General features: G+C 42.0%; 2 protein-coding genes across 3 annotated transcripts in view; one reads left to right on the top strand and one right to left on the bottom strand.

The window, feature by feature from the left end:
• The window catches only part of MTHFD1 (methylenetetrahydrofolate dehydrogenase, cyclohydrolase and formyltetrahydrofolate synthetase 1), a 62,121-nt gene extending 45,229 nt beyond the window's left edge, over positions 1 to 16,892 (bottom strand). The window contains exons 1-2 of one of the 2 annotated variants that reach the window (XM_043472265.1): positions 16,708 to 16,892; positions 1,692 to 1,776 (exon numbers count right to left, since the gene is read on the bottom strand). In XM_043472265.1, coding sequence (XP_043328200.1) covers positions 1,692 to 1,776; positions 16,708 to 16,748 — 126 coding nt within the window. In that variant the 5' untranslated portion in view covers positions 16,749 to 16,892. Of the gene's footprint in view, positions 1 to 1,691; positions 1,777 to 8,147; positions 8,152 to 16,707 lie in introns of those variants that run through there. The other variant, XM_043472266.1, reaches the window with a different exon arrangement.
• A 36-nt stretch (positions 16,893 to 16,928) lies between these two features.
• The window catches only part of LOC122443749 (coiled-coil domain-containing protein 170-like), a 39,870-nt gene continuing 35,113 nt past the window's right edge, over positions 16,929 to 21,685 (top strand). Inside the window, exon 1 of the mRNA XM_043472274.1 lies at positions 16,929 to 17,040. Within this exon, the coding sequence (XP_043328209.1) occupies positions 16,990 to 17,040 (51 nt within the window). The 5' untranslated portion in view covers positions 16,929 to 16,989. The remainder of the gene's footprint in view (positions 17,041 to 21,685) is intronic.

Below are 21,685 nucleotides of genomic sequence, written 5' to 3'. Positions count from 1 at the left end.
GGAACTCAGAAGAAATCCAGGTTTACAAGATCCTGACCTACAGTTGATATCTGGGGGTCAGATGAAATTGTGCAGGGCAGTGGTTCCCAAAGTGTGGATCATACACTCGTGGGGAACCCCAACACCCTTTTAGAAGACCTGCTAGTGTCATCATAATACTATGATGTCATTTGCCATTTTCACTGTATTGACACGTGTATCGAGGCTGCAAAAGTTATGGTGGGTAAGACTGCTGATGACTTAGTAAGAATCAAGACAATGGCACCAAACTGTACTAGTCATAAGGATATCCTTCACTGTCACACACACTCAGTAAAAAAAAAGGAAAAAAAAAACCAACAACACACATACCAATTTCACTTAGAAGTGCTCTTGATGCAGTAAAAATTGTTTTTATTAAACCTCGATCCTTGAGTACACGTCTTTTAAATATTCTGCATAAAGAATGGGGAAGCAATCATAAAGCTCTTTGGCCATAAACAGAAGTGGTTGTCACCAGGAAAAGCACTGTGCTTTCTTGCCATGCAAGCAGAACTGGCCAGTTTTTTAATGAAACACCAAATTTACTCGAAAGAACAACTGACAAACAATGAATACTTGGGCTTGAACATTTGGCAAATATTTTCTCAAAATTGGATAAAGCGAGCCTGCTACTTCAAGGAAAATAACTAATGACAAAATTGGAGCTTTCAAGAAAAAATTGGTATTTATGTACTCCTGTGAGCTTGACAACTTCTCAACACTTACAGGCTTTTCAGATGAGCTTGTTGGTGATAGTAATAATTACGATTTTTAAAAATATCACGTAATAATAATGTATTAACATTTGGGAGATCTGTATAATTCAGTGAACCATTTTTTAGATGAGGAATGAAGAACATAACAAAACGACACACAGGTAAATATCCATTCAAACTGTAACATAAAATAAGATTCTGACTTAACAAAATATGAAAGTTCACTGATAACAGTTTCAGATTTCACACTGCAACTACCTTTTAAAAACTTTACTTACTGAGTCCTTCTAGTACTAAAGAAAAACATCCACAATTATCTGAGAAGAATATTAAAAGAATGCTGCCTTTTACAACCATATGTCTGTATAAGGTCATATAGATGTGAAGGTTCTTCATATATTTCAATCAAACCAGCAAGAGACTGAAAAGTGGATAGGAATCCAGCTGTTCTCTATTAAGCCAGACAGTAAAGGATTTTGCAAAAATGTAAAACAATGCCCCTCTTCTCACTCCATTGTTTCTAAGAGTTACTAAGTCATAAAAATATTACTTAATGCTAATATATAGTGAGCTTACTATTGGTATTTTAAAATATACAAGTATCTTTAAACTTCTTAGCTTTCATTTCTAATATAGCAAAATATCAATGGATAAACTCATACAAACAAAAGTTCCCTAAGGTCTTAAATTTTTGAGTGTAAAGGGGTCCTAAGACCAATGATCCAGAGATGCTGGATTAGGGAAAAGTACCCACAAAGAACAGCAGAGAGCCAGGGCTGGTCCACATGCAGAAGTTGAGCTGAAGAGGAGTTGCCTGCACAGAGAAACTGAAAAGGTCTGAGGTTTCAGAGGAGCCAAAAAAGAGGGAGAGCTTCAGTGTGCCTGTTGTCTTAAGTGCTCCTGAGAGACTGAGAAAGGAAGAAAGATACTAGTGGAAACACACTATCATAATACCTGTAAAATTGCCAGGCCTGGAGTGAAACCAGGTACTTCCTCCTTCATCTGAATGACTTGGTTCTTCAGTCTCTCCCTTATTTGCCTAGAGAAAAAGGAAAAGACTGGAGTTAAAACTTAATGTTTCAAGTCACAAATAAGCGATATGTATTATTAGACGTATTTCTCTTTGAAACTGAAAAAACACTGTCACTAAACAGACATTATCTGATGTCGTAAGTACTCCATACCACCCATCAGTTTTCCAGGGCTCAAGCCAACATGGATCTTTTCTAATTCTCACTGACACTAACTGGGCCATGGGTTATGGGACAACTAGTTTAAAACACACTAGTTGAATATATAAAACAGATCACCAACAAGGACCTATTATATAACACAGAGAACTCTTCATTATTCGGTAATAACCTAAATAGGAAAAGAATCTGAAGACTAGATATATATAACTGAATCACTCTGTTGTGCACCTGAAACTGAAACATTGTAAATCAACTATACTCCAGCATAAAATTAAAAATTGTTTAAAAACATACACGTTTACAGCATTCAAAATCATACAGGGAACAAACAGAAACTTGGACCAACACTTTTGGAAGGCTGCTAATCCTCATCTTTTTCAGTATTTCCACTCTCTGAGTGCTATAGGAAAAAAAGTTTACAGGAAAGAACTCAAGCTCACACCTTCTGCTCAACCTACCCTACCTAGTAAGATGATCACAGGGTATCCACAGAAGCTTGAATGATAAGTCAATGAACCCCACTCTGAATTCAGTATGAATTTACAAATTATATCCTGGTTCACAAAAGAATTTCCCTTACTAAGTTGAAAGCATAACCTCTTGTGAAACAAAGTATACATCAATATACTAACATACAACTTCTCTACAATAGGACATTAAGTAAATGCCATTACATCCATAAGTAAACATTCAAATTAGTCCAAACTGTCCAGTTATGATGTAGTTATTAACTTGAACAGGATCTGTCTCTCCTGAAGGACCAGTTTTGTCATTTGTCTTCATCTTAACCGCAGCTGACAAACAAATAATGCTGATATTCACAGCATCACTTCCCTCATTCTAATTTGGTTACTCCCTCCCCCAGCTCTCCACACTTAACACATATCTGGCATAAAAAGGCACAGGAGGACTTCTCTGGTGGGAGAGTGGATATGAATCCACCTGCCAACACAGGGGACACAGGTTCAATCTCTGGTCTGGGAAGATTCCACATTCTGCAGAGCAACTAAGCCTGTGGGCCATGACTACTAAGCCTGCACTCTAGAGCCCACAGGCCACAACCACTGAACCCATGTGCTACAACTGCTGAAGCTTGCACGCCCTAGGGCCTGTGCACCATGACAAGACAAGCCACTGCAAGAAGCCCATGCACCACAGTGAAGAGTAGCCCCCACTCCCTGCAACTAGAGAAAGCCTGAGTGCAGTGACAAAGACCCAGCGCAACCAAAAACAAAGTAACTAAGAAAAAAAAGCACAGGAGTAGCAAAGAATAGATTATTTGGGTTAGCCTAGTAAATGGTAAGAATGTTTAGCGATACAAGAAGTTAGAACTAGCACTGCAAAATCTTGTAGCTAGTAGCTTTGTTTTTTCAAATCCAATATTCCACAAATCATACAGTTCTGACACAAGCATTAACTGGCTATTGGATTTCTTTTCCTGGGATTTTAATGAACAGAGGCACAATTCTGCTCTGACACAAAACAACAGGAAACACTAGAGGAGCCAAATCTTCCCTGGGCTGCCACTGAAACTCCCCAGCAGCTCCAGCCAGAGTGGTTTCTCCTGCAGGAGGATCAGAAGTGCTGCCCAGGTTGCTGCAGAGAACAAGTCTCCACTCCCTCCTCTCCCCTTCCTTCCCGCCAACCACTGTCATAACTAACACCAAGTGCCAGGCAGAGGCTTCTACTGGTTCTCCTTACCCCTCCCCACCCAAACAAAACCCACAGTGGGGAAGGGAGTCCTAGGAGGGGTAGGTATTTTTTTTTTAAAAAGCAATTCCTAGCACAATGTGAGACAGTAAGGTGAACCAACAGTGAAAAGACACATCTGAGACTCTCAATAACCCCCTGCGGTAGGCAAGGGAGAAAAAGTGTTCTTATTCCTGCTCACAGATGCAGACACAGGCGCTAAGCAGTCAGGACAGGTGCCTTTCCCAGGGCCAATTTACAGAAAGAACAACAGGTGCAAAAGGCCCCCAGTGGGTAAATGAGGTCCAAGAGGAAGCAGTAATCAAATCAGGTAGACAGTTGTTTATTCTGAATGTGATGGGAAGCCATTCGAGGGTTTTCAATGGGGCTGACGTGATGGAACTCACTTTAAAAACAAAACAAAACTTTTTGGCTGTTCCCTGCAACATGTGGGATCCCAGTTCCCCAACCTGGGATGGAACCCTCACTCTCACTGGAACTGAAGCATCTAGACCACCAGGGAAGTCCTCAGCCTTACATTTTTAAAGGATTATTCTGGCTGCTGAATTGGGAATACGCCCAAGGGGGAAAGGTGAGAATCAAGGACATCAGCAAGAAGTTACAGCAACTGTAAAATCCAGGCCAGAGGTGGTGGTAGCTTGGATTGTGGTATCAATGGTAAGCTGGCAAGAAGTACATATTCCAGATATACAAAACATGAAACACAGAGGAAATACTAGGAATACAGATGACTCTGAGGCTTGGGGCGGGGCGGCGGTTGTGAGATGGAGCTGGAAAGACTACTGACTACAAATATTTTAAGGACAGGGCAGATTTCACACTGATACAGTGAATTTATTTACCAAATCTTATAAGGATTCTAGAACAAGTAAGCATTTGAAACCCAAGGAAAGAATCTAGGGACAAATAAAAATAATACTTAAACTCAGCAGGTAGTAAGCTGTAGCAACCCAGTACTACAAGGCAGTTTAGGTGGAAAATGTTGTTTCAGCCCAGGAAGTTAAGAGCAAAGAATAAAATGTTCTTTATTTTCTATGCTATAATTTAAATGGGTCTAAGTGTGCAATTTTTTTCCCCAAAAAGAAATTATAGCTTGAGATCACTTATACTGCCTCCCTTAAACTTTTTCTAAGAAGCAGGATCATTTTAAAATTTGCAGGGATATTCTTCCAACTACAAAGCTCTGTTGAAAAGCTAACACTTAGGCCTCTTTATGAGACATGACCAGAATACCAATGAGACAGTCTAACATGTACATAAACCACAGTCAGCAAGAACTAGATAGCACAGAACACTAAAGCATCAGGTGGAAAATCTTCTGCCCTGGGTGTGGGGGGCGGGGAGGAGCGGGGAGAAATTAAGATAGCTGTAATTAGGTCTCCATAAGTCCCTTAAAAATTTTTTTTCCTGCCTGGATTTCTTGTTTGGCCAGAAACTGAAGTACCTTAAAATGAAAAGTGGAAAAACAAACCCAAGTGCCAGGTATGTCTGAAGTTGAGACTATAAAAGAAAAAGATGGAGAGAAAAATTAACACTCCTTCCCTTGTCTACCTTTATTTTAGGGTCATAAAGCTGTGATGAATTAAACAGGGGGAAGCCCTTTACTTTTTATAGCTCATTTTTAGAAAGTTTAAATGTATAATGGAATAACGTTCGAATCACTGAAGCTTCCTACATCAACAGAAACTTCCTTGATTGCAGATACCTCTCATTTCTATCCATGGCCCTGCAAGTTACATCACCCTGGTAAAAATTTTGAGAGCAAAGCGAGGCAAAAGTGGGCATATGGAGAAACATCCCTGATCCCTGAATAGAACTACACTTGCTGGTCACACCATCTTCCAGCAACATACCTTAAAATCTAAGGGAAGACATATCTCAATCTTGATGTAGGAAAAGTCAGAACTGGAGTGCCACTGACTCTAGCAGGACAAAGGAGCAGTAAACCATTGAAGTCTTTCTGGCCCTGAAGGACAGTATCTAGTCCTGAGCCAAGAGTCAGAGCCAATTAAACACGAACAGACACAGATGCAGTTTAACCAAGTTACTAGTGGCATCTAGTGGGTAGATGCAATTACATAGCCTACAACGCCCAGGACAAAGCGTAGCAAAGAATTACCCAGCCCCCACGGCTGAGAAACTCTGCTGCTGGCCAGTAAAATGCAATGTTCGGGGTTACCTTTTCTTTCTAAGCTGCAAAAATCAAGATGGAATCATTTACAGCTCAACCTGTCAAAATCTGTTTGAATCTCTATGGATCTGCATGACTTATCAGTTTTTTTCCAAGTTGACTTCTCCCACATCCAGGTGTCAAAGAGCCTAGTTAATAAAAGTCAAAGGTGTACATCCCTACAGAATCCTATTACCCTTGAACAGTCCTAGGCAGAGTCTAACATCCCTAAACAGTCATCTAGATCTCTTGCCTCAAGTCTTGTACAATTACTCTTGAAAAAATCCATTACAAACTCCAACTCATTCTGTCTCACAGGAGGGCCCATTTTTAAATTTTGGACACTTTATGCCTGAGGAAAAAAAGTACTGCCAAAATATAACCCTAACAAAGACATTTCAACAGAAGCTATAGGTAGGAAAAGGAGGCAGAAAAGGCCATTTAGCTACATGGCTAAGAAATCTACATGATGGAAAAAAAAGCTGCCTAGTGAACAAACACTGAAATGTAATACAGGCTTAGAGGAATCTACAAGTAATCCTTAAAAGGTCCATAGAATAGGCCTTCAGTAGCTGATCAGAGAAAAAGCAAGAACATTCATCAACATGCAGGGCTATTCTAAACAAGGACACACAATTCTCTTGTGTGTAAATTACTCTTGTGCATTAAAACACAAATGTCTGATTTTATTTGCTTTATTTTCATTTTGTTCATTTGTGGTTTTATTTTTCACTGGAGCTCTCATATTGCTAAAAAAAGTCTTCAAATTTTTTGGAAAAACTTAACATGTAGTTCCTTGTAAAAACAATTGAGGCCACCTAGTGTTCCAAGAAAGGAATACACTTCAAATTCCAAGTTAGTTTAATTGAATTAAATTAAATATTTTCCTTGTTAAAGAACATATTTGCAAACGATGTGACTGACAAGGGCCTAACTTCCAAAATATACAAACAACTCATACAACTCAGTAACAACAACAAAAAACAATGCAATTAAAAAAGGGGAAGAAGACCTAGACATTTCTGTAAAGAAGACACACAGATGATCAATAGGCACATGAAAAGATGCTCAACGTTGCTAATTACAGAGACGAAAATCAAAACTACACTGAGATATCACATCATGCTAGTCAGAAGGGCCATCATCAAAAAGTATAATAAATGCTGGAAAGGGTGTGGAGAAAAGGGAACCCTCCTCCATTGTTGGTGGGAATGTAATAAACTGGTGCAGCCACTATGGAAAACAGGGTGGAGGTTCCTCTAAAAACTAAAAATAGAGTTGCCATGTGATGAAGCAATCCCATTCCTGGGTAGATATCCAATGTGTGTGTTAGTCGCTCAGTCGTGTCCGACTCTGCGACCCCATGGATGGTAGCCCACCATGCTCCTCTGTCCCTGGGGATTCTCTAGACAAGAATACTGGAGTGGGTTGCCATTTCCTTCTCCAGGAAGATATCCAGAAGAAACTATAATTTAAAAAGATATACATGCACCCAGAATCTGCCTGCAATGTGAGAAACCCAGGTTTGATCCCTGGGTCAGGAAGATCCCCTGGAGAGGGGAATGGCAACCCCGCCCCACCCCCCCCACCCCACCCAGTGTTCTTGCCTGGAGAATCCCACAGACAGAGGAGCTTGGTGGGCTACAGTCCATGGGGTCGCAAAGAGTCAGACACAACTGAGCAACTACACTTTCATTGTTCATAGCAACGCTATTCACACTAGCCAAGATATGAAAACAGCCTAAATGCCCATCAGCAAGTGTAGAGATAAAGAAGATGTGATACATACACACAATGGAATACTGCCCAGCCGTAAAAAAGAATGAAATAACGCCGTTTGCAACAACATGGATGGACCTAGAGATTATACTAAATCAGAAAGAGAAAGACAAATGTCATGATATCACTTATATGTGGCATCTAAAACATGATACAAATGAACTTATCTACAAAACAGAAACACACTCACAGACATAGAGAAGAGACTTGTGGGTGCCAAGGCAGGGCAGGTGGGGCAGGGATGGACTGGGAGTTTGGGAGTAGCAGATGCAAACTATTATATATATAGAATGGATAAACAAGATCCTACTGTACAGCACAGGGAACTATAATCAGTACCCTGTGATAAACCATTATGGGAAAGAATATGAAGAAGGATGAGTATGTGTATGTATATATATATACACATACATAACTGAATCACTTTGCTATACAGCAGAAACTAACATAACACTGTAAATCAACTATACTTCAATAAAATAAGTGTAAAAAAAATTACCTTCTTGTTGATACATCATTTTTAGTGATAAATAATATCAAGCACTACATTTTATCAACGAACACCAGTACTCTTTTATTATGTTTAAGAACAAAATATTTACAATGATTATAATTTTACGCAAATATTTACTAAACTTGACAGGTACCTCAAACATATATTTGAAAACTTAATATGAATCTATTTTATGCTCCAATGAAAATTTATGATGTAAAATTCTTCCATCCAATTCTCTCAAACTCTTTCAAAGACCCAAGGGAACGGTGACTTGCCTGATACTTATGACATGAAAACAGCTAACTGGTGTAAAGTTCTAATAAACCTCCAAATTCTCAGTGAGCATAAAGGTCATCATTAATCCATATACACAGTGACAAAATAAATGCTTTTGAGGTCTCCAGATCAGGGTTTATGGATCTCAACATGACTGACATTTGGGCCAGATAATTCTATGTTGTGGGGACACCCTGTGCATTGCAGGATGCTCAGCAGCATCCCTTGCTTCTCCCTCTAGATGCCACCAGGACACAGCCACTCGCCATATGACAAGCAAAAATGTCTCCACACATGTCCAAATGTGGCCATGGAAGGAGGGACAAAACTGCCACCGTTTAAGAACCACTGATCTAGAGGAAACAAATGGAGCTGCAACCTAGACTGAATTGGTGGAGAAAGGCTTCATGAAGGGCTTCCCTGGCGGCTCAGTCAGTAAAGAATTCACCTGCAATGCAGGAGACCTGGGTTCAATCCCTGGGTTGGGAAGATCCCCTGAAGGGCATGGCAACCCACTCCAGTAGTCTGGCCTGGAGAATTCCATGGACAGAGGAGCCTGGCAGGCTGCAGTCCATGGGGTTGCAAAGAGGCGGACACAACTGAGTTTCATGAAAGACAGAATTTTAGAAGCAGACTAAAAGTACATTAGCATTAGAGAAAGGTCACACAGAGAAGCACTGTCAGAGAGGGTGCACACCACCAGACACAGTCCCACCTTTCCCCCTGCCTCACACAGGAGTGGGGGCAGCTTCTTCTCAGACCCACCCAACAAACTGGTGATGCTGGATCAGAGAGTACAGTATTGCTGGACTTTACATGTCCTTTCAAAATGTCAAGTGTCCAGATTCTTATGTGTATTTACACACTAATGTGTTGGGAAGTAATCCGATTTTTAAAAATAAATCTGTAAGCCCAACGAAACACAACTACATTTGGCCTCCAGGGTATCATTCTGTAATCCTCAGCCGGCAGCAAGAGTTATGAGACGTGATGGAGTGGCCACAAGTCTCAGGATCTGCAAGCAAGGGCCCAACACCCAGAATTAGTACTATTTCAGGACTATCTAACCACAAATCTGAATGTCAGAGCAGATGACATTCAGCAGGCCTCTGGGTCAGCATCCGAGGGGAATGTGGAAAGAGTGTAGAAAATACTGGGGTCTCCACCTGGAGAAGAGGAGAGGCCAACAGCTCTTAGCTGAGAAAAGGCTCACAGAGACCTGGCCTTTCTGCTTTTAGAGACGAAAGGACAGTCTTAGGTAGGAACGGCTTAGGTCCAAAAGGCTTCTTAACTTACTAAGCAGGGGTCAACACCCAAAGGAAAAATCATTTATCTTAAATCATGCAAGGCGGTGAACCCTCCTCTCCATAACACCGGCAGGATCCTGGCCCCACCTCCTTCAAATCTTTGCCTAGAAGTCCCTTTTACAATGAATCTGAGGTTAATTTCCATATTCAAAATTATAATCCCTGTGAATCAGAAGTCTGCCCCCTTCCCTGCTTTGGTTTTGAAAGGCTTTGGCAAAACCTTTAACAAAAACACTCCCTGTTTCCTGAGGCACATCAAGCATCAGCAACCCAAAGTTGTACCTCTCCTGCCCAGGCTTGAAGGCAAGAACTTTTCAGCAAGGGAGAAAAAAAAAAGTTTAGCTAACAAAGGACGGTGGTTTGACTTGTCTTCAAACTGTCAAAAATGACTGTGACTTTGAAAATGATTCTCTGAGGTGACTGTTTGATTCATTCATCTCTTAAAAGGGAGACCCAAATCTAGCCAGTAAAAGATTGCAATTCCTTTTAACAAGCAAATAAAAAGTCCTTGGAGAGGAAGGAAAATACACTGATGAGGGTCTGCCACTAGCTTTAGAACTCTTGGTCAAACAAGTCACTTCTGGCTGGAGTTTCATAAACTGCAACATGGAGGGAGTGGTGACCTGGGTGGCGGAGAAACCCTGACTGTGGCATGGTTAGCTGCCCTCTCCCTCAAGGTCAAAGGCTTACAGGGTGCCAGGAGCCACCTTATGGGAAATCATCGAGGGCACTGCACAAAGCAGAGATGCGATGGCCTCTGCCCTGCGGATCAGATGTCAGAGGGTACAGCTGTAACCAGAGAAACACAAAGGACTTCTTCAGAGAACCTCACATACTCGTTTAATCCTCTCGGCAACCTCAGGAGATAAACACCATCATCATCGCCCCCACTACGCAGAAGTGGAAAGTGAGGCTGACTGACTTGCCCAAAGCCACACAAGGCTGTTACCTTTACCCTATCCAGCCTCTCCAGGAGTCAGCTGGAGAAGGGAGCCTGTTCCCTCCACTCCAGGGACCCTCCTCTGTGCCAGGCCAGCCTGATAGCCCTTCTTCCAGAGGCTTCTTCATGCAAATGGGGATATAAACAGGGACTAGTACCTCTACTCAAAGCCCCTTGTCCAAATTCCAATCTGCCTTATCACCACCCTCCTGGTGGGTGAGGACAGACATGTATTCTTGGATGATAAGCCCTAGTCAAGATTTTGGCTGGTGCCATGGCCACATAAATGACTGCCAGTCCAGACTGCCACAGTCCGCCTACAACACACCCAACAGCCTGACTGGGTGGCCTAGTGAAGACCCAGTGGAAGGTCCCACTTTCAGGAACTCCTGCTTGCTCTCCTGCACAGGCTCTCAGACTCAAGGCAAGGTTAAGGTTGATAGTCATGGTTCCATGGAACTTCCAAAAGGCCCACACTCTGGAACTCATTACAGGTAAATCTTTTCAAGCACAAAAAGGCCTACGGGTACTTTATCTGCAGGACAAAATGAAAAGTTTATCAATTTCACTGTGGTGAACTCTTTTTACAGAAAATAGTTCTTCTAGCCCTGTAGCTAAACATATAATCAAGGTTCCATTTTATCTTTGAATATTAGCATACATTCTAATTTTAAGGCTCAAGATGATAAAGCAGTGGCCACAGATACAGCTTGGATAAATACAAACCACCATCTGTTTATTCAACATGTACTAAGTACCAATTTATTGTAACTTAACTATGTGTCAAGGACTGCTCTAAATGCTCTACAAGTAATGACCCATTTAACAATCCTATGAATTAGGTGACCAACATACAGATGAGGGGGCTTCCCAGGTGGCATTAGTGGCATTTGAAAAGAACCCACCTGCCAATGCAGGAGACATGAGATGCACGTTCAATCCCTGGGTTGGGAGGATCCCCTGGAGGAGGGCATGGCAACCCACTCCAGTATTCTTGCCTGGAGAATCCCGTGGACAGAGGAGCCTGGTGGGCTACAGTCCATAGGGTCGCAAAGAGTCAGAACTGAAGTGACTTAGGCACACACGCATATAGATGAGGATGCTAAGGCAGTAGGTAAACTAAGTCACCCAGTGATCCTGGAGGGAGCACACCGTGACCAGCTCTGTGGATACCTCCCACAGGAATCTGTGTTACCGACACATCAACAGGCTCGGCTCCACCCACAACTCAGAGCACCTTCTCTTGATGGCCTGACCAGCGGCAAACCATCTGTCTCTTCACAACCAGCCTTTCTAGAAAGGCGGCTTAATCAAGAGACTTAATCAATCCTTCCAGGGAAGTAACAGGCTCAACTGCAGAAGGAAAAGTCAAACAAATTGTATAACACTCCATCAGCCCCCTTTGAAAAGCGAATGGTGGTTCACCTCTGGTCTAACAGCTGTTATCAGGGTAGTCTGACACCATTTTCCACCCTCTGTATCATTTCTTTAGGAGCTCCTCCCTAAAGCCAGGGGGCGCTCTCACCACCAAGGTCAGTGCGCTTTCACTCAGCCTCCCCACTCACCTTCAGCTTCTCTGAGGCCATCACGGCTGACCCCAGGACAGTCATTTCATAATAACTGGCGAGGTCAAAGGCCCATGGCACAGGCTGTGTTTCTGGTGAAGAATCCTCTTCTCCGTAACACTGGCAGGCTCATGGCCCCGCCTCATTCGAACCTTTGCCCATAGGTTCCTCTTAGACTTTCATGTTCAAAATTACAAATCCCATACCCCCACGCCTCAGAAATCTCCATCCCCTTCCCTGCACCGGTTTTCTCTTTGGCACTTCTTGCTACCTCACACCCTGCTTTAACGACTTTTACCATCTCCATCTCCCCATCAGGACACAAATTCTATCGGGATAGGGATGCGGGCTGTCTTCATGACTGTTATATTCTTGTGGCTTTGAAGAGTGTCTGGCAGATAGGAGGCACACAGATATTTATTGAATGAATAAATATCCCCAAAGACACCTTTGTCCCTAACCCTCAGATCTCCCCTAGTGTTCAAATCCAGGCTACAACCTTGGAAACTCCCCTAAGGAAGAAATGGAAGTGTTCCTTCCAAAGAGACACAACTCGCCAACAGATCCAGGTTTCCCACAAGCAGAGAAGACATCTGGAATGATGAACTCTGCCCAGTCCTGGCTACCAGAAAGATAGAAAGGGAGAAGTAAAAGTAGACAAAAGTTTAGGATGGCCTTCTCAGCAGAATGGGAGGCACGGCAATGAGAGGAAGAAAAAAAAAAGAAATAAAAAAAAGCTTATGAAATTCCTTTTAGGAAAAGTAATAAGCACTTGACGGTGAGAAACAGCATGTACTGGGTGAAGACCCTGATTCTAAATCAGCCTCGCCATTAACCAGTCGAGCAACCTTTGGCCAAACCACATCACTTTTCTTGCCTCAACTATTTCCTCAGCTGCAGGATAGGATGGGTGTGAACTCTATTTTAGAGAATGTCTCACCATGGGATTCTTGGTCTGCCCCATTCTTCCTCCCCCTTCAAAGAAGAAAGAAAAGTGTTATAATTCAAACACTACATCAGGGCAGAATCTGCCCAGGGAACTTGACGTTTTGCAAGTTTGTCCTCAGAGAGACTCAACAGTTGGTGGCAACCAAGAAATCTGACCTGCAAATTTGGGGAATGAGGAACCCTTCTCCTGGACCCCAGGAACCCTGGCTGCACTTACCTTTCCTCTGAAGAGTGGCCCTGGCCCAGGAAAAGAGGAAAGGTAGGGACACCCTGCAGCCCAACCAGCTCAAGCTCTAAGACCCACCACCTTCTTGTTCAGGACGCCCCCCTGGGCCATAGCCATGAGTCCAAGGCCTGCTACAACCTCAGCGGGAGGTTGTGGAGCTGAGGGACTGCACTACTGCATGAACCAAGCAGGCTGTCCCCCCTCTACAGCTTCTCCTCTCTGAGGAACTGTGAGCTCTACCTGCTCCTGGATTCAAGCTCTCCATGAAAGTCAAGGTGCCATGGCTGCATCTGAAAGAGCCATTTTATGAGTGCATTAAAGAAAAATCCTCTGTAAGCAGAGTCCTTAGTCTTAGTGCTTGTTTATGAATTGTATTAGTCAGAACGATCAGATTGCTCAACCATGGGGCATTGTAAAAGGTCAGCAATGTGACTTCTGAGCAGATGAGGGAAAGGAATCCTTCCAGTACCTGGAACAGTCATTTCCAGATCACTGCCATACTCCTCTTCAACTATGAAACTTGGACTTAAGAGTTAAAGCGAAGTCACTCCGTCGTGTCCAACTCTTTGTGACCCCAGGGACTGTAGCCTACAAGGTTCCTCCATCCATGGGATTCTCCAGGCCAAGAATACTGGAGTGGGTTGCCATTTCCTTCTCCAGGAGATCTTCCCGACCCAGGGATTGAACCTGGGTCTCCTACATTGCAAGCAGACGATTTTACCATCTGAGCCACCAGGGAAGCTCAACTTAAGAGTTAAGGGTTTAGATAAGTGGTTTTCAACTTTCAAGATGCATTAGAATCACAGGATGAGCTTTTAAAAGATTTTTAAAATATTGAGTCCAGTGGTTTATTGCTAGCAACTACAATTAAATCAGTCTAGTGTCGGTACCAAGCATGGAATGCATATGTGCACGTACTCAGTTGCTCAGTCATGTCCTACTCTTGTGACCTCATAGATTGCAGCCCACCACCTCCTCTGTCCATGGAACTTCCCAGGCAAAAATACTGGAGTGGGTTGCCATTTTCTCCTCCAGGGGAGCTTACTGACCCAGGGATTGAACCCACTCACATACCTGCATGTGCACAAAACTATCTTGGAAAAGATTGACAATTTCTACTAAAACTGTTCATATATGTGTCCTATTACTCCGCAATTCTACTCTTAGGGATCTAACCAACAGAAATGTATATATGTTCCACCAAAAGACATGTAAAAGAATGCTCATATTCAGTATTCATAATCAACCAAAACGAGAAACCAAAATGTATGCAAATAAGTAAATAGTGGCATATTTACATAGAATACAAAACAGCTATGAGAGTTAATGAACTACAGCTACAGGTAACGAAATAATTTCAGAAATACAAGGTTGACTGAAAGAAACCAGAAGACTTTATACTACATGATGTCATTTATATAAAGATCAAAAACAAGCAACACTAACCTGCAGTGTTGGAAGTCAGACAGCGATTACCTTTATTGGAGGGTGTTGATGAGATGGGAGGGAGAGAGGAGTTTCTGGAGTGCCAACAATGTTATTTCTCGCTGAGTGCTACTGAAGTTTAGCAGTGAAAAACTCAATGAGCTATATACCTATGACAGGTGCACTTTTTTGTACATGTTCTTATGTAAATTAAAAGAAATAACAAAAACAAAAAGCTCCCCAAGTGATTTTACTGTGCAGTTTATGTTGAGAACCACTGAAATAGGTCTCAAGGCAACTACCACTGTCAAAAAGATAATGAATCAATCACTTCTGTATACATTAACTAATTACCAATTGTTAACAGCTAACATGTATTGAACTCTTACTCTGTACCAGGAACAGTTCTAAATTCTCTTCAGTTAGAAACTCATTCAATTCTCTTAATAATTCAACAGCCTAGATATTATCTTTATTTTACATTTGAGAAAGTTTTGGCACAGAGAGGTTAGTCAATTCGCTTAATGCTAAAAAACTAGTAAGGAGTGAAAGAAGGTTCCCAGGTGTTTTGGATATAGACAGAAATAAGACGATGCACATATCTTCCCTTATGGAGCTTACAAACATAATTAATTTGCTCTCTACTCAAACCAAAACATATCCAGTGAGTACCTATTCTCAGTAGCCTGCCTAAATTCTCTCTTCAGTCTCTCTAAAATGAAGATTTTATCAAGAAAAGCCTCTGATTAAGGGAGTGGGTTTGAATATAAGCAACCAAACAAAAAAGATCAAGCACAAGCAATGCAATTTAGAAGCAATGCAGAAAAGAGCTCAAATGTTAAGTATTGTGATATCTAATCCAGAAGTTCGGGGTTCCTCCTCATCACTGTGAAAGACTCACCATCATCTAAATTACATCTCACCTTCTTTGTTCACCTCTATCTTCCAGGAAACAATCATTATGGCCAAAGGTGGGTTTCACCATCAGTGATTGTATAATTTGCTCAAAAACCTGTACACACAAAATTAGGGCTTCATGGGGCAATTATTGCTGCCAGCTGCAGCTGTTACTAAATAACTGGTGAAGTTCAAGGTCCCAAGAAAAACCTGCAGGTGTATCACACAAAATGTATCCTTCCCTCTTCTACTTTCATCTCTCCCCCTCACTCCACTCAGGTCAACTCTCAAAACAAAAAGCTGCCAGGTGTTACTCCTAGGGAATTAAGGCTGGCAATCATATCCACTAATTAAGCATCCAGATTTCCCCACAGAGTAGAAATGGCAGAGGTCAAAAGGAATGTAAAATATCGTCAGGACTCAAGAGCCAAAGCAGAAAGTAACTCTAGGGTCAGGACACAGGAGATAGCTGTTAGAGGAGCATGAAATTGAGGGGAAGAGAAATGTTTATTAGATTTTACTTAGCAAATGATGACTCTGGTGTAGTAGGAAAAAGCTATGATCCTGGATGGAGACCCTCTGACACTAATCAGCCTGGTAAACTTGTAAAGTCTTGCTACCTCATTAATCTCAGTCTCCTCCCCTCCAAATTACCGGGGAAGGGAAGTAACTGGATTTCTGAGTGGGATGCTGCAGGCAACCTAAACTACTCCTCTGGCAGCTGCACTTCTGGGAGAATAATTCCCGGGCTGAGGAAGAGAACTTGTCCCAGAAGCATAGGAGCCAGCAGGCACGGCCAGCAGGTACCCAATCTACAAACGCAGATCATGTCCGGGGCGCCTTTTTTTGGTTGCAGAGACCCAGTCTTCAGGTTTGAGGGGTTCAAGACAACGTCCTCGCTACCCACTCCGCTGGCCTGACTCTTGCGCTACAAGTCTCCCTCCCGCAAAAAAAAAAAAAGTCCTATGAACTTGCACACCCCGCTCACAGTCCTCGCCTGCAACCCAACACGTCCTAACAACAATGACAGGTGCTTACGCGGAGACCACCTTCCCGTTCAGGATTTCCGCCGGCGCCATGACCTTTAAAAGTCCGCCGCCCACAATGGACACCAACAAAATCGAGGTTCGACTCTCTCCACTGCAGCGCGGGACAGCCCAACACACGTGCTTAGCGACCGCCCAGGCCGACCCTTCTACTGCGCCTGCGCCCCTCCACCCACCCCCAACGGATGAGGACGCGCGTGCGCAGTCCAGACGGACAGAGGCCCCTTAGGCAGCTTAGAGCTGAGGAGTAGCGGGTCTGAAGTGCCGCGGGAATATGAGGGAACGCTGTGTAGACTGGATGGAGGACATGATTGGCTGCTGGAAGGTGTTTGTTTTTTTTTTTCCAGAATGCGCCATCGTGTGGGCGGGGATCCAGCTGAATTGGGAATCAGCCTAGAATCCAGACCGTAGGTGGCGGGGCAGGGGGCGGAGTCGAGGCCCTGGCTAGCGGGAGACCAGTTTGGCGGGCGCGGGAGGGAAGCGCCGGCTGAGGGCGTGGAACCTCTGCTGGAGGATTCTGACCCGGTTCCCGCGTAGGGAGCTTGGAGGCGCCGGTCTGGCTCGCAGCGGGTAGACCTGCGGAGTGTGGGGCGGCGTCCGGCGTTCTCGCACCCCCCGGCATTTCCCCCCCACCCCCACCCCGGCGTGATCAGACTGGGGTCGCGGTCCCTACCCTGATACTGAATTGGAGTGTCTGGGTGGCGCTCCTGACTGCCTTTCAAGTCTTCTCAGGCGAATCTGATGCTTGGCCAAGGTTGAAGCCTAGCCCACGGTTTCAGACCCGCGTAGCTGGAGCGCCGTGTTGGCTCCCTCAGGGTCCGGGTAACCCCCCAGGACAGCCATTGCAGGGAGGGTGGTCAGCTTTGCAAGTCTAGGTTTTATCAGATGCCCCCCCCACAGATCTGGGGTTGGAGAACGGACATGGGCCTTGCAAAACTGGATGGCCTTGTGACCTCAAGGGCGGACACTCCTCCCTCTTGGAAGGCAACTGGGATGTTTATAAGGACGAGTCCTGCAAATTTCTGATTGGTTCCAGAATTGTCCCACACACTAAAGTCCGCAAATGCTGAAGTCCGTTATAAAATAACAGAGTAGTATTTATGTATAACCTAAGCATATACTCCTGGCCAAATTACATCATCTGTAGATTACTGATACCGTGTAAATGCTATATAAATAGGTGCTGGTATGCTGCAAATTCAGATTTTGCTTTTGGGAACTTTATGGAACTTTTAAAATTTTTGACCAGGATTGACTGACTGAGCAAGTGGAACCCAAAGATACTAGAGGGCCAACTATATAATAACCTAAAAAATGTCAGGACCTCTGAAGGCGTACCGTTACGTTTATGTTCCATGTGAACAAGAGATTAAGAGAAAAATATGTTCCCTGTAAATTACAGGTAGTAAAAGTTTTGTGTTTATAATGCCAAATAGATATTGACTGCAACTGTCTGGTTTGCTGAGAAAGATGACATAAACCCCAAATTGCAGATTGAGGAATAGACTTTGAAGGATAACTTTTTCAAAACTGCATAGCTGTTGCTGGAATAGGGACCAAACCTGATTGTTGAAAATATGTTGCCTTTGCCACTTTAACAGCCTGGTTTTCAACTATGATATCTCTGTGTGACCTGTACAATTCATTCACTGAGCAAATAGTTATTGAGTGGCTACTGTGTCAACAACAAAGACACACTGCTCTAGGTGCTAGGGATACCACGGTGAACCAATTAATCCCCCCCCCCATCCCCACTTCCCAGCTAATATTCTGGGAGTCAGTGGTCAGTTAAAGAAATATGTACTCTAATTCTAGGTATTGAGACATACCATGTTTTACGGATAGGCAAGCTAAGAGGATAGGGAATGGTGGTGGGAGGCAGGAGAGTGTTGTTTTAGAAATGTGTTAAGAGGAAATTCCCTCTGGGGAACCTGAGGTGCGGAAACCTGAATGAAGAGAGGGAGTTAGAGTATAAGAGAAAAAAGCAAGGATTTGGTTTGAGCAACTGAAAAGGTGAAGTTCCATTACTGAGCTAAAATAAGTTTTTAGATGCATCTTAAATGTCTGATATTTATATAAATGAGATCTGCGATATTTAAATCCATGAAATTGGAAGTGTGCCCAATACATGAATGAGTGTAGGTAGAGAGATGACTGAAGGCTGATACCTAGGACACTTCAGTGTTTAGAATTCAAGGAGATATGAGGAAAAACCAGAAAGTAATACTGAAAAGAGTCCAGCGTGTTATGAGAAAAACTTTGAGAGCATGCAGCCTTAGAAGACAAGAAAGTGTTTCACAGGAAAAGAGGTAACTAATTCTTCCAAATATATTGCAGGTTGGTCAAATGAGATAAAGACTGAGAATGGATCATTTCACAGAGAATAAAAAGATAAAATATTTTTATTCAAATGCTGTTAATGGCAGTTGCTTGAAAAAATGTGTGTCCTTTCTGCAGAAGTTTCATTTTTACAAAATACTGAGGGTTATTTGAGAATATCTATCAAAACTTTAATGTTTGCTTTCTTTGATCTTGTAAGTCCACTTCTAGAAATTTATCCTAGAGTAATAAGTACATGTATACACAAAGATATATGTGTAAGAGTGTTCCTCACAGCATCAATTTCAATAGCAAAAAGCAAATCTCATCAGGATGGATGAAGTTGTTAAACAATAGGTATACATCTATAGATGCTGTGTAAGATAGCTTTCACAAATTATTAAATCATCAAGGCAGATTATCCAGTAAAATGTGTAATATGATTTATATTAATATATTCAAAGCAGACTGTCTTTGATTACATTATCAAAAATGACCCTTCACTTAGCTACTTGTTACTATCACGATAGCCTATTTTATTCACAGCATTTATCACTATCTAAAATGATTTCATTTATTTATTTAGTTGTTTGCTATCTTTTTTTTTTCCACCAGAATTTCAGCTTTATTAGAAATTTCCTGTCTTGTTCATGGTTGTTTCTGCTGCTTCATGATGTAATTTTTAAAATCTAGTTTTAGAGGAAAAAAAGGATATTTCTAATTTTCCTGGTTTAGTTATTAACTATTACTCATACTTATTAATACTACCTATTTTAGCCCTCAGTTCAGTTCAGTTCAGTGGCTCAGTCGTGTCCGACTCTTTGCAACCCCGTGAACTGCAGCACGCCAGGCCTCCCTGTCCATCTCCTCATTTTTATTCACACTAGGATTACCTGTGTAGATTTTTTAAAATATTTATGCTTAGACCCCACTGTAAACCAATTAAGTCAGAACTTGGGGTAGTGTCAGAGTATCAGTATTTTTTGAAGTTGTCTTTGAGATTTTAATGGGTGGACAGGACTGAGAACCACTAGATTAGATGACATTTGAAGAATAATTGTAGTGATTCTAGTATCAAGAATACGTAATAGGGATATGCTTTCTTAGAATACCAGTTTTTCAAACAAATCATATTTTGCTTTTACTACGTTCCATAGTAGATGGAATCATCATTTTTCTCCTCCTTTCAAAGTACTTCTTTCTTGATGAGGTATAGGTGTTTGACCTATTCCAAGAATTTCACAAAATAAAGACCCAAAATATGAATTTCCCCTTTGCTGGAATGTTTACTTTTGGTGGAATCACTTTCCTAAGAGTTTGTTAAGTTCTCTCATGCTTGATGAAGCCACTTTATGTTTTTCACTTCATTAATAAGGGAAATAAAGACTCAGAGGCCTTACTTTATCACTTTAGGAGGTCCCTTTACTATTCCCTTGACCTCTGTGATGCGTTGACCTAGCAACAGCTCCTTTGATGTACAAACATTCTTTTGGCAAATAGTGCAGGGCAGCCCCTCATATTGAACAATTCAGATTTCTTCTGGAAACTCAACTTGGAGTTGGAATTTTCTCTTGTGCCTGATATGGTAAACATTTATGGTTTTTACTTTCCACTAAATGAAGCATAGCCTACTGTATTTTTCTAATGTGAGTATTGATAAATCTTATGAATGTTGTAAAAGAATTCAGTAGTTATGTACAGACCTAAAATCATAGAATAATTGTGTCATATGGCTGTATTTTATTTTTCACTTCAGACTTCTATTGTATTTTTATTATATTTTTGTAAGGTAAATTTGGAAGAACAGTATCATCACTTATATGAGTTAACTTTGTATTTAAGAGTGGTGTTTTTTTTTTTTTTTTTCCCTGTTGGGTTCTTTAGTTGTTCAATCTGTATTTTTGGGGGCCTAGTATGGAATGATAGAGATAAACCAGAAATAGATTCTGCTCTTAACGTATCTTTAATATAGTAGGAGAGATCAGATTTTTACCTCATACAATACTGAATGAGATAACAATCAAAGGAAACATATAGATCATATACTCTTAAGAATTAGGAAGAGAGATTATCCTCACCTTGCATGAATCAAGGAAGGAGATGGTACTTGAGATACTATAAGATCAGTTCATGCTTCTGGGAATATATTTTGGCTCACATAGTAGCTTGTTTCTTAGAAGCAATATAAATGAAACACGTAAGTTGTTTTTAATAGAGCATAAAATTCATAAAATGGTAAATAAAAATAAAAGCAGAGGATAGATTCTTAAGAAGATCTTTGTCTCCAGTATGATCCTTGTTCCAGGACTGAGGAGCAGTTTATTCTTCCTTTTCAGTTCACCAAAACTTAAGTCAGTTCAGTTCAGTTCAGTCGCTCAGTTGTGTCCAACTCTTTGCAATACCATGGACTGCAGCACGCCAGGCCTCCCTGTCCATCACAACTCTTAGGGTTTACTCAAACTCACGTCCATTGAGTCACTGATACCATCCAGCCATCTCATCCTCTGTCGTCTCCTTCTCCTCCCGCCTTCAATCTTTCCCAGCATCAGGGTCTTTTCCAATGAGTCAGTTCTTTGCATCAGGTGGCCAAAGTATTGGAGTTTCAGCTTCAACATCAGTCCTTCCAATGAATATTCAGGACTCATTTCCTT

Source organism: Cervus canadensis, chromosome 6 (genome assembly GCF_019320065.1).
Source record: "Cervus canadensis isolate Bull #8, Minnesota chromosome 6, ASM1932006v1, whole genome shotgun sequence".
In the NCBI taxonomy this organism is placed as follows: Eukaryota; Metazoa; Chordata; class Mammalia; order Artiodactyla; family Cervidae; genus Cervus; species Cervus canadensis.
The sequence above is the reverse complement of the archived record's forward strand: the minus strand, read 5'-3'. Positions and strand labels throughout refer to the sequence as shown.